Here is a 13,535-nt window from a genome sequence, read left to right as displayed (position 1 = left end):
TACCTGTGGTCCCTGAGGTGGTCCTGGCGCCGGAACGCCTTGCCGCAGATGTCGCACGAGTAGGGCCGCTCGTCCGTGTGCGTGCGCTCGTGGATCAGCAGGTTGTAGGACTTGGTGAACTGGCGGCTGCAGAACTTGCAGATGAATTGCTTCTTGGGGCGCGAAGCCCGGCCCGGGGCCCGCAGCAGCCGGCGGTCTAGGTGAGCGTGGCTGTGTGGGGGGAACATGCCACTCGCAGTTCCCGGAAACGGGAAGCTTGTTGGACCGCCCCCAGTGCCTCCTCCAGGGGCGAAGATCCCAGCCGGCGGCCCATAAGGGTGATGTGGCGGGGGTGCCCCGGGTAGTGGCGGTTGCCCCCTGTGGGGATGAGGCAGTAACATTGCGGCGGCCGCTGCTGCATGTGCTGCGGCCTCGCGCAGGGCCAGCTCCTTCTGCTTGTCAGCCATAAGGGCCATGAGTTCGAAGCCTGAACCAGGCTTACGGCCTTCCACATTGTCATCCAGGAGCAGAGGCGGGTAGGCCACAAAGCGCTGGGGCACCACGGGTACAAAAGCGGAACTCTCACGGTGCAGGCCGCCCACTAGATGGTGGTGGTACAGTTCGAAGCCGGGACCCCCGCGCGCAGATGCAGACGAAGACGAGGAGCTGCGCGCCGTCAAGGACAGGGGCAGCGGTTCATCTCGGGGTGCGGACGAGGAGGACGTGCCGGCCGAGGCTTCTGCGGCGCCCTCCACAGGCATGGTCACTGGTCCTCACCTGCAGGAGATACACAGACGTTTAGCAGCGACTCGGGAACAATTAGCTAAAACTAAAGCATTTCTGAGCATGGCCAGGAACCATCACTTGACATGGCGGTGATATTAACCTCATTCGGCTTCCTGCAGGCCAAAAACCGGCGCAAGAGGGCGGCCTGGTCCCCAGACAATAGTGATCTCACAGTACGGCCATCAGAAGCCTGAAATTCATCAAAATAATACATACCCCGGAGACGGAGTAAGCTGTCCCCACCGGAACGTTTGTACTACTCCGCATGACGTCACATGAGAATGTAGTTCCTCGTACAGTTAATACTATTTAGGGAAATAATAGCCAGTAAACAGGTTTCGAGGGCAAGACGGCAAGACTGTGAACCCCTAGGGACCTGACACAGAACGTTTTCGCTTATCTGATGATGCTTGTGTCAGTTATGAGGGCTCTGACTGCAGCCGAAAGGGCCACTGCCGCCAAAGCAGTGGGCGCAACATCTGCTCTTCGTGACACTTGACTCAATTATAGTTCAATCTGGAGATATCCACAGTAGCCCCCTCCTCACCAGCGACACAATTTGCACGGAGTGACGGGCTTGTAACACGCTCTCTTCCCAATATATACGGCGGCCACGGCTCTTAGAGCAATGTACAAGTGAGTCGAATCCCCATTTAGAAGTTCTTTTTAATTACATAAGTAAACTCCAGTTTCTTAATTTGAGTGTTATTCCAGCTAAATGTTCAGCTACTGCATGGTCTGAGGCGGACACAAGAGAACAGCCATGCATTGGACGAAGAGGGAGTACTTACGTTTGCTTGAAATGACACAAACCAACAGCAGAAGGATACATTCAATTGGGTCATAATTTGTGTGTAGGGCGACGACACACTCATACGCAGCGTTATGTGCCTGAATCCGGAACAAAGATTTGAAGTAGAGATGAAGCTGAGTTTGGAGGAAATGGGGATGAATCCATTTGCCAGGTACAGCCTGTCTAATAAAATGTTTAAACATCTATGAACCAACGCTGACATAAGCGTAAAAATGTTTCTGAATCGCTGTTATTAGGGTGATCAAACCAAGAAGCGCAAATGTTGGAAGATAAGAAATATATATTAAATTTTAGTTAGAAACCCAGAAGAGAAGGGAGATGGGGTAGCGTAGTCGGTCTAGCGACTGGCTACGGGATGGACTGAGGGGTCGGAGTTCGAGTCCCGGTAGGATCAAGAATTTTATCTTCTCCAAATCGTGCAGACCGGCTCTGGGGTCCACCCAACCTCTTATCCAATGGGGACCGGAGGCTCTTTCCGCAGGGGGTAAAGCGGCCAGGGCGTGAAACTGAGTCGCCTCCAACTAGTGCCGAGGTCAAGGAAATGTGCATCTATACATCCACTCCCCCATGCGCCTTCGTGAACTAGTGCTTAATTAGGTAAGCACAGGGAGAGAGCTATTTCGTTTAACCCGGAAGAGCAGAGGCTGTCTGAGATATCATGGTTTAAATTGGAGGGTAATATTAAAACGGATCTTAAACAAATCTGGTATGAGGACGAGGACTGGAATGATAATGCTCAAATCTGGGTCTAGTGGCCAGCCTCTGTGAATACTGCATTCAACCTCCTGGCAACTGGACCGTCACTCGACAGCAGTAAACATTGAAGTTCAAACACGGAAATGTACACCGGATGTGACGTGAGCGCTAGTCCAGTCCTTGCCTCGAATCGGGTTCCAAGCTGGAGAAAGTGTCGTGAATTAATTCTCGACTTATCATTTGTTTCTGTTGAAGTTCTTCCCAGCATCCACTGAGAAAGGCTGCCCCTAAAGCCGGTTACTACATTTTCAAAAATATTAGAAACAGGCCATGTTAGGTGGGTCACCACGGCATGGCGCGTCCTCAGGTGGCAGATGGAGGAGACTGCCTCCAGATAAGAGGGGGTTGCTGCGAATTTACTGAATAAGCAGTAGCCAACAAGGGGTTATCTTCCAGCTCGGGGGTTGGGCGTGGGGCTACCCACTCCTCACAGTAAAGAAATAAACATTTACGAAAAGACCACAAGAAGCCTCGGACCTGGACCTGGATTAACGCCCTAAGCGAAAGAAAATGGATATGAGATTTGGTACTTTGAATGTTAGAAGTATGGATAGAGCAGGCTCATTTAGGGCAGTGGAAGAAGAAATATCAAAATGTAAGTCAGATTTACTGGGAGTACAAGAGGTCAGATGGGACGGAGGTGGCAACGAACCAGCAGGCGAATATACATTCTTCTATGGAAAGGGGAATGAGAATCATGAATTAGGTACAGGTTTTTACAAAAAAAAAGGGGGGCATCCCTGTAACAGGCCGTGGAAGGCCGCGCCATAGCTCAAGCGGTTAGTCCCTGGCTTCCCATCGCGGCGGCCCGGGTTCGATCCCGGGTCTGGTCAAGTGGGATTTGTGGTGGACAAAGTGGCGCTGGGGCAGGTTTTCTCCGAGTACTTCGGTTTCCTTTGCCAATCTTCATTCCACCAACTGCTCCACAACCACCATCACCCATCATCTGGGGCTGGTACAAAAGTTCAGAAGTGGCCGCAGTACAAGGGACTTAGTCGCACCCCACTAGCAATAAAAAAAACAGGCAGTGGAGGCCCATAGGGTTGTGAGATGTTGAGGTTCCCACATTATCTAGACAATCGGCTCATAGATAACGGTAAGGTTGTCAGCCCTACGCGCCGGCCGCCCTTTAGCCCCAAGAATATTCCTGGTACTCATTTCTATTAGAGGCTGAGTGGAACCCAGGGCCATAGTGCTGCTGGAAGGATCAGGTCAATTGAAAAAATCCAATGACCTCATCGGAACTTGAACCCGCGACCTTCCGGCTTGTAGTAGAGTGCCTCAACCAACTACGCTACCTCGTGGCCCCTACAGGTTTTTTTTTCATACATAAGAGAATCATATCTGCATTTCAGGGGGTACAGTTTGTTAGTGACAGGATGTCGTACATAATACTAAGAGCACGCTGGTGGGATGTCATCGTTCTGAATGTCCACGCCCCAACAGAGAACAAAATTAATGACATGAGGGCCAGGTTCTATGAAGAACCAGAACATGTATTAGATAAATTCCCTAAATACCACATGATCAATTTGTTAGGAGATTTCAATGCCAAAATGGAGTGGGAAGACATTTTCAAACCAACAATTGGGAATGAGAGATTATACGAAATTAGTAATGATATTGGAGTAGTAAACTTTGCCACACCAAAAAATCTTATTTTCAAAAGTACAATGTTCCCACATCGTAACATCCATAAATTTACTTGGAAATCTCCTGTTGGGAAGATACAATCAAATCGACCATATTTTGATAGATAGGAGACGGCATTCAAGTATACTTGACGTCCGACCATTCAGGGCAGCAGACTGTGATCCTGACCAATACCCTGTGCTGGCAAAGGTTAGGGAAAGCCTGGCAGTGAGCAAACAAACAACGCACAGAGTTCACATGGAGAGGTTCAATCTCAAGAAATTAAATGAGGTAGAGGGTAAAGAGCAGTAATGTGTTGAAATCTCAGATGGGTTCGCGGCTTTGGAAAACTTGGACACTTAGGTCGACATTAATAAAGCTTGGAAAATTATTACAAGGAATATCAAAATTTCTGCCAAAGAGAGTCTAGGTTATTATGAACTGAAGAAGTCATGGTTCAATGAAGGATGTTCAGAATTGTCAGAAAAAATGAAACAAGCCAAACTGCAGTGGTTACAGGTTCCAAGTGAAATAAGTGGAGATAATCTAACAATATAAGACGCGAAACCAGCAGGCATTTCAGAAATATAGGGAGGGAATTTATGAAAGACAAAATTGATGAACTTGCAATGAACAGTAAAGTAAAGTAAAGTAAAGCTATCCCTGTACCAGGCCGTGAAGGCCCATAGGCTGTGAGACATTGAGGGTCCCACACTATCTAGGCAATCGGCTCAAAGATGGCGGTAAGGTGCTTGCAATGAACAGTAAGAACTATAGAGGCCTGTACAGAGGAATAAATGACTTTAAGAGGAGTTACCAGCCTAGCAGTAATTTAGTGAAGGATGAGAATGGTGATCTGCTTGCAGATTACCACAAGAATTTTAATAGGTGAAGGAACTACTTCTCTCAGTTACTGAAATGTACATAGGGTCAGTGATGTTAGGCAGACAGTAATACATACAGCTGATTCGTTAGTACCTGATCCTAGCCCTTTTGAGGCTGAAAATCCGCAAGCGAAGAACAAGTGTGAGCAGGAAAATGGAGGCGATATGTTCCACCGAAACGTCGGTTAGCACAATAACTACACGGCGACACATTCCAGAAGACTGCTTTCTTCACAGATAGAACTTAGTTTATATGTTGCTGTCTCGTCACCAGAATGCAGAGAAAAATCATGACATAAAGACAGGAAACAGATGTTTTGAAAACGTGGCACGGTTCAGATATCTGGGAACGACTATAACAAATCAAAACCTGATTCACGAGGAAATTAAGATGAGATTGAATTCGGTTAATGCTTGTTACCTTTCAGTCCAGAACCCTTTGTATTGTCATCTGCTGTCTGAAAACATAAAAATGAGAATATGTAATTTTGCCTGTGGTTCTGTAAGGGTGTCAATGTTGATCTCTGACATTAAGGGACTAACTTATATTGTGGGTGTTTGAAAACAGGGCGATGAGAATATTCAGATCGAAGAGAGGTGAAGTGACAGGAGGTTGGAGAAAACTGCATAATGAGGAGCTTCATAACTTGTACCCTTTGCCAAGTATAATTAGAATGATCAAGTCAAGGAGAATCAGATGTATAGGGCATGTAGCACGGATGGGGGAGAAGAGGAATGCATACAGGATATTGGTGGGAACGCCAGAAGGAAGGGGACCACTGGGAAGAACAAGACGTAGGTGGTTGGTCATTATTATGATAGATTAGAGAGATGGGATGGGATGGTATGGACTGGATCAATCTGGCTCAGGATAGCAACCAGTGTAGGGCTCTTGCGAACACGGTAATAATCTTCGGTTTCCATGAAATATTCGGAAGTTCTTGAGTAGCTGCACAATTGGTGGCTTTTCAAGAATGGCTCAGCTCCATGTATGAGAGTGTGAGTGACTAGTAATTGGGGTCGAACCGACGTTATTATTGCTCTAGTTCCACCTCTTACGACGTGCCGACCCATTCTGCTAATTTACACTCCCCCCACACACACAAACCAATCGCCACAATTTTGAGAGTGCCTATCCACCACCTAGGGGGCCGTAATATTTTCAACAGGGAACCCCAGGTAAGATATGTTCAAGACGTTTTAACTCTAAAATATCGCCCTAAGATACAACTGAAATTAAAACCGTGAAGGCCCGTAGGGCTGTGAAACGTAGAGGCTCTCACACTTTCTTTAGACAATCGGCTCACAGATGGCGGTGAGTTTGTCAGCATTAAACGCGCCGGCCGCTCTTTACCTCCCAGACACATTCCTGGTACTCATTTATGTTAGGGGCTGGGTCGACCCCAGAGCCATAGTGGGGCTGTAAGGATAAGGTAAATTGAAAAAAAAATCCACTTCATCGGGATTCGAACCCGCGACCTTCTGGCTTGTAGCACAGTGCCTCAACCAACTACGCTACCACGTGCCCCAATAAGATACAACTAAACAAATTAATACAAAAAGTACTTCATACATATGTTTTAGGGTCATTTGTAAATATTTTGTGAAACCACACTTAAAAGTCACTTTTATAGGACAGGGAGCCTCAGACTTTTCCACACTAAGGGGGCGACACAAAACTGTAAACTGTTTGGGGGGAGGGGCATGCTGTTAGACCAACAGAGTCTACACACTCCTATTTCTTGTACACTAATGACAACATACAGTCTACTGTTGCTTGTACAAGTTCACTTCTAAGAATTTTGAGTTATCAAATGCAAATCCTGTCCACTGTCTTTTGCACTGAATTTAAATACTGAACTTTCTTCAAGACATTTGCAAACCATTGTAAAAGAATTCAATATCAATTTTGTAAACGATTACAGCCTGTATGCAGAGTTTGCTAGTGCAAAATTGTTGTTAATGTGGTAAAAACAATAAGCATAAAATGAAGTTGGGTCCATTTTTCAGTGATTTAAGAAACAAAGAAATTAATGTGCCAAACCTTAATAATATCTTAGGCTTTGTATTAAGCATCCCAGGCTCCAAGCCCCATACTAAAGTGTTCCTTCACTGATGTGCAATAAACGGACTGAACAGAGAAATCAAAGCAGCTCAGGACTAATTAAATCAGAGCTAATGATAGCATTTAATTATGACTATAGTTGTAAAGAGTTATTTAAATTTGAACAAGATAAAAAAATGCTAATTTTTGCAGCATCAGTGGACAAATTCATATAGGTTAGGACTAAGAAACATGCAAATTTGTAAATTTACATACAACATAAATTAATTGTTTTGTTTAATAATATTCATTCCTTGAACGACTGCTGGAGTGATGACGCGCCGCTAAAAATGTGCAGAATTTGTTGGGACTAAGTTTCCATTAAATTCATGGCCGAAAGTCTGTCACCCTAGTAATGATACAGGACAGCATGCTACTGCTGGACAGTAACAACCACTGGTGTATTAGTTTTACTGAATTGAAAAGAAAATTGGCCTACAATTGTCTGGCTGCATACTGCAGTGTTCATGTTGATTCCAGTCTGCAATGAAAACACCCAACAAGGAAGTCATTATCTTTAGTAGTGCAGGTTGTACATCACATGAATGCTAGTGTGTGTGCCATAAGTGGCTTCACACCCACAGTTTGAGACTCACACGATATTAGTTGTCAACCATCAATGATTTCAGAATTATTCTTTAGAGGGCCGTGGTAACTATTTGTAACACCTGCTTTCACATTACAACAGTTTGTGTCCTTTCACAATATATTTTCCAAGATTTTGACAGTAAACATAGGTTATTCTGATAAATAGGATTAAGCAGTTGATTTGTGCAACACCAATACTAACTCATTCATTGACCTGAGCCCTTCTTGAGAAACCGCCAACTGTGCAGCTGTTTAAGAACTTCCCGAAGGGTCATTACCGTGTTCACAGGAGGCCTCCACTGGTTCCTATCCTGAGCCAGATCAATCAAATCTATACCATCCCAGCCTATCTCTCTAATTGTCTTTTTCAGAACGATTGTTGTCTAGAATAACCCACTATATACCTTTAATATTCTATATGCATTCCTCTTCTCCCCCATCCATGCTACATGCCCTATACATCTGATTCTCTTTGACTTAATCATTATAATTATACTTGGCAAAGGGTACAAGTTATGAAGCTCCTCATTATGCAGTTTTCTCCAACCTCCTGTCACTTCACCTCTCCTCGGTCCAAATATTCACCTCATCGCCCTGTTCTCAAACACCCACAGTATATGTTAGTCCCTTAATGTCAGAGAGCAACTTTTACACCCATACAGAACCACAGGCAAAATTACATATTCTAATCTTTATGTTTTCAGACAGCAGATGACAATACAAAGGGTTCTGACCAGAATAGTAACAAGCATTTCCCAAATTCAATCTCATCTTAATTTCCTCCTGAATCAGATTTTGATTTGTTATAGTCGTTCCCAGATATCTGAACTGTGCCACATTTTCAAAACATCTGTTTCCTGTCTTTATGTCATGATTTTTCTCTGCATTCTGGTGACGTGACAGCAACATATAAATTTAGTTCTCTCTGTGTTTACTTCCTTAGTACCATCAAATAAAGTTTGTGTGTTTCTCTTTGTGGTATCTATATTATCACCAGTAGATTCACATCATCAACAGAGATCAAAAGTTGATGTGTCCCATTTAATTTCAGTCCAACCTGGTTTTTGTGGACATCCCTAATGGCATATTCTAAAGAAAAAGCCGAAAAGCAGAGGTAATAAAGCATCTCCTAGTTTTAGTCCATTCTAGACAGGAAAATTATCAGACAAATGTTTACCTATATGTACTTTACTTTTTTTTTTTTTGCTTAAACACATTTTAATAAGGCTAACTAGTTTCAAGGGTACCCTACACTCTATCAGAATATTGTATAATACTACCCTGCTAACTGAATCATAGGCTTTCTTTAGGTCTCCAGCTTTTTCTCCAGTATCTGATGAATGCAAAAGATCTGATCAGTAGTTGATCTGTTACATCAAAACCCACACTGATGATCCCCAATAATTTCATCTCTGTATGGACTTAAATCCCCGATAATTACTACAGTCAGTTCTATCACACTTCTTGTGAACTGGTACAGTAGACTCTTTCCACTGATCAGCAATTCTTCTTTATTCCAAATAGAAGTAATTAGCTTATGAATCTTAAGACGTAATATTTTGCATCCTGCTTGAATAAGTTTTGCCGGAATTTGATCACTTCCTGGTGATTTAGACTTTTTCATCATTGCAATAGCAATTTCAAACTCAAAAGGGCTATGATCAGGTATTAACGGCTCTACTGTATGCATTTCTATCTGCCTAACATCACTGACGCTATGTACATTCAATAACTGAGAGAAATAGTTCGTCCATCTACTCAAAATGTGGGAATCTGAAAGCAGATCACCATTCTCATCCTTCACTAAGTTACTGCTAGGTTGGTAACCCCTCTTAAAGTCATTTATTCCTCTATACAGGTCTCTAATGTTCTTGTTCTTACTGTTCATTGCAAGTTCATCAATTTTGTCTTTCAGATGTTCCCGAAATGCCTGCTGGTTTCGCGTCTTATATTGTTAGATTATCTCCATTTATTTTGCTTGAATCCTGTAACCACTGCAATTTTGCCTGTTTCCTTCCTCAGTTTATAATAACCTAAACTCTCTTGACAGAAATTTTGATATTCTCTCTAGTAGTTTCCCAAGCTATTTTAATATCCATCTCGGTGTCTCATCACCTAAATGCAAGGCAAAATCTTGAAATAAAGATAGTACCAGATGGTTTGAAAATGCGGTACACTTCAGATATTTGGGGCTGACAACAAATCAAAACCTGATTCAGGATGAAATTAAGAGAAGATTGAATTCGGATAGTGGTTGCTACCATTCAGTCCAGAAACTGTTGTCTACTTGTCTGCTGTCTAAAAATATAAAAATTAAAATATACAAAACTATAATTTTGCCTGTGGTTCTGTATGGGTGTGAAACTTTGTCTCTGATATTAAGGGAGGAACACAGACTGAAGGTGTTTGAGAACAGGGTATTGAAGAGAATATTTGGACTGAAGAGGAATGAAGTGATAGGAGGTTGGAGAAAACTGCATAATGAGGATCTTCATAACCTGTACTCTTCTCCAAGTATAATTAGAATGATCAAGTCAAGGAAGATCAGATGGCGAGGGCATGTAGCACGAAAGTGGAGAAGAGGAATGCATATAGGGTATTGGTGGGAAAACAAGAAGGATAGAGACCACTTGGAAGATCAAGACGTAAGTGGGTGGACAATATTAAAATGTATCTTAGAGAGATTTTTTTATTGCTAGTGCGATGGGACTAAGTCCCTTGTATTGCAGCCACTTCTGGCCTATTGTAACAGCCACAGATGATAGGTGAGGGTGATTGTGGAGCAATTGGTGGAATGAAGATTGGCAGGGGAAACCGAAGTACTCTGAGAAAACCTGCCCCAGCGCCACTTTGTCCACCATAAATCCCACTTGACCAGACCCGGGATCGAACCCGGGCCGCCGCGGTGGAAATCCAGCGACTAACCGCTTGAGCTATGGCGCGGCCGCATTTTAGAGAGATAGCATGGGATGGTATCGATTGGCTTGATCTGGCTCAGGATGCTGTGAAGTTCTTGGGTTTCTGCACAATTAGTGGCTTCTCAAGGAGGGCTCAGCTGCGTGAGTGAGTGTCTTAGAAATCTGCGAACCTATTTGAGATTTCAACACGATATTGCTCTTTACCGTTTACCTCGTTTAATTTTTTTAGATTGAACCTCTCCATAAGATCTCTGTGCGTTGTTTGTTTACTCACTGCCAGTCTGTCCCTAAATTTTCCACCACCAGGTAGTGGTCAGTATCACACTCTGCTGCCCTGAATGATGGGACATCAAGTGTACTTGACTGCCGTCTCCTTTCTATCAAAATATGGTCAATTTTGTTGTGCGTTTTTCCACCAGGAGATGTCCAAGTAAATTTATGGATGTTAAGATGTGGGAACACCGTACTTCTTAGACAATAAGCTTTTTTATTGTGGCAAAATTTACTACTCTAACTCCATTATCATTACTATTTCGTATAAACTCTCATCCCCAATTGTTGCTTTGAAAATGTCTTCTCTACCTATTTTTGGCATTGAAACCTCTTAACAAAATTATCATGTTATATGTATTTAGGGAAATTATCGAATACATGTTCTAGTTCTTCGCCTAACCTGTCCTTTATATCATGTTATCTTCCATTGGGGCATGAACATTCAGAACAATATTACACCAGCGACCTCTTTGCATTATGTATGACATCCTGTCACTAACAAACTCTACCCTTTGAACTTCTGATATGTTTATCTTACGTACGGAAGAACCTGTACCTAATTCATGAATCTCACCCCACTTTCCACAGAAAAAAGTGTATTCGCCTGCAGGTTCGGTGTCACCTCCGTAACAACCATACGCGGTGTTTTCTGTGCGGTATGAACTGAATTTTTATATGAGTATTCCGTGAACTTCTGGCTTCGAAATTTCGCGTTGCAGCGACGAGGGGCACGTTGGAAGGGCCCGGGCTGCTCGATTTGTGATTGGTGCCCACAGACACTATCCGGAAAAGGAAGACGAGCATGCGTACGTGTCTGTAGGAATGTCGGGGTGTTTTGTGGCGTCAGCAAACACCACTGATTTTAGGCCCATCTTCTTGTGTCAACACGATGCTGCATTCAATTAAGATGGCCGAGTGCTCTGTCTCTCTCACTCAGCACGCCTCACAAAATGGCTACCTGCCAAGTCGTAAGCTATAATACAATTCAATATGGCTGTCGGGGGCTCGTGTACACCCATGGCACTAGCACCAATAAAACAGACAGATCCACATAGCAGTGTTATGTCGTGAAACACTCACCTCATGAAAACAAATGGCTGTAGTGTGGCAGGAAGCAGTGGTGACTACGTATAGAAACTTGCACTTCACTCGCTCAGCACCAACGCGCAACTGATCGGCAAGAGTGGAGTGTGGAGGCAGGCAGGCAGGCAGACTACCTGCACCGCCTGGGGCTACCGAGCAGCGCCACTTCTCTCTCAATTTTGGACGCGGTCACTGTGATTAAGCATCAGTTTCAACTAAATAACAATCAAGACTCAGTTACCATCTCACAGAAAACATGTCTCCTCACCAGTTCAAATACGTATATTGTGTGTTCAATCCGCAGAGCTTTCGAAACGACGTGTTCTGAAGGTTTGGGAGCAAGTCAGAACAGAACTGCCACAAAGGGACGCGGCTATCACACAGCCACTCGCGGCCCCATAATCTTTACAGCCGTGAAGAGAATGGGCTTAGTGTGGGAGCCGCGGACAATAGTTCCGAACAGTTCTCTACGAAAGGGGTGCCGTGGAATCCTTCAGAACCCTGAGACATGAATCAGACATTCTTGTTTAAACACTCTCAGGCCCAATGAATTACCGCACTGAATCATGTAGTTCTTGGAGAATCATACAAAATGTAGCGGCAATTTAAATCGGTGGGTGGTGGTGAGCGCGGTGAGCAGTGGTCAGAGTCCAGCAGGTGCAGACTCCGGTCTCACAGGAAGCAGTGGATAGCGGACGAAGCCTCCAGCAGCGACAGCTTATACCTCGAGTGAGCGTAACACTGATTAGGCTATGCTTCGCGTCACGACACTACGGCGTAGAATGTTAGGTTGATTGATGACATTTTCAAAGGAAGTGGTCGTGGCCTAATGGAGATACCATGCCGATATTTGCACGAAGGGACTGAGGAAGACCATTAAATACTTCAATTAGGATAGCCGGTATCTCGACTGAGGTTCGAACTGAACACCTCCGAAATACAAGTCTAAAGTGTTACCAGTCCTTTCATTGCCTGTTTTTGTCTAATTAAAAACACACTGACGAACTAACTTCGTGTTACAGAACTTTCTTTGGCCTTCCAGATCAAAATATCCCTAGTGTTAAGAGAATGTCAACGTTGTTCACTGCCATAGGACCCTGTCCTGAACAGTCTGAACACAGTTCATCACTGCCATCGGAACCTGTCCTGAACAGTCTGAACATAGTTCATCACTGCCATCGGCTCCTGTCCTGAACAGTCTGAACACAGTTCATCACTGCCATCGGAACCTGTCCTGAACAGTCTGAACACAGTTCATCACTGCTATCGGCTCCTTTCCTGAACAGTCTGAACACAGTTCATCACTGCCATCGGAACCTGTCCTGAACAGTCTGAACACAGTTCATCACTGCTATCGGCTCCTTTCCTGAACAGTCTGAACACAGTTCATCACTGCCATCGGAACCTGTCCTGAACAGTCTGAACACAGTTCATCACTGCCATCGGACCCTGCCCTGAACAGTCTGAACAGAGTTCATCACTGCCATCGGACCCTGTCCTGAACAGTCTGAACACAGTTCATCACTGCCATCGGAACCTGTCCTGAACAGTCTGAACACAGTTCATCACTGCTATCGGACCCTGTCCTGAACAGTCTGAACACAGGGCACTCTTCCACAACCCGTTTTGCTGTCCGATAGATTTCTGTTCATGAGCCACTGAAAAAGAGGAATGAGATGGTAGCTGTAGCAGGACGGAGAAATCTCAGAGGCGTTGTT

General features: G+C 44.2%; 2 protein-coding genes across 2 annotated transcripts in view; one reads left to right on the top strand and one right to left on the bottom strand.

Annotated features, from left to right (window-relative positions):
- Window positions 1-12,094, bottom strand: part of LOC111867472 (protein bowel) — a 21,391-nt gene extending 9,297 nt beyond the window's left edge. The window contains exons 1-2 of the mRNA XM_023857376.2: window positions 11,815-12,094; window positions 4-756 (exon numbers count right to left, since the gene is read on the bottom strand). Of these exons, the coding sequence (XP_023713144.1) occupies window positions 4-740 (737 nt within the window). The 5' untranslated portion in view covers window positions 741-756; window positions 11,815-12,094. The remainder of the gene's footprint in view (window positions 1-3; window positions 757-11,814) is intronic.
- Window positions 1-13,535, top strand: part of LOC111867471 (ATP-dependent DNA helicase PIF1) — a 112,227-nt gene that overhangs the window by 82,891 nt on the left and 15,801 nt on the right. The window lies entirely within an intron of this gene.

This window comes from Cryptotermes secundus, unplaced genomic scaffold (genome assembly GCF_002891405.2).
Source record: "Cryptotermes secundus unplaced genomic scaffold, Csec_1.0 scaffold843, whole genome shotgun sequence".
Taxonomy (NCBI): Eukaryota; Metazoa; Arthropoda; class Insecta; order Blattodea; family Kalotermitidae; genus Cryptotermes; species Cryptotermes secundus.
Note: the sequence above shows the minus strand (reverse complement) of the source record. Positions and strands in the feature narration are given on the sequence as shown.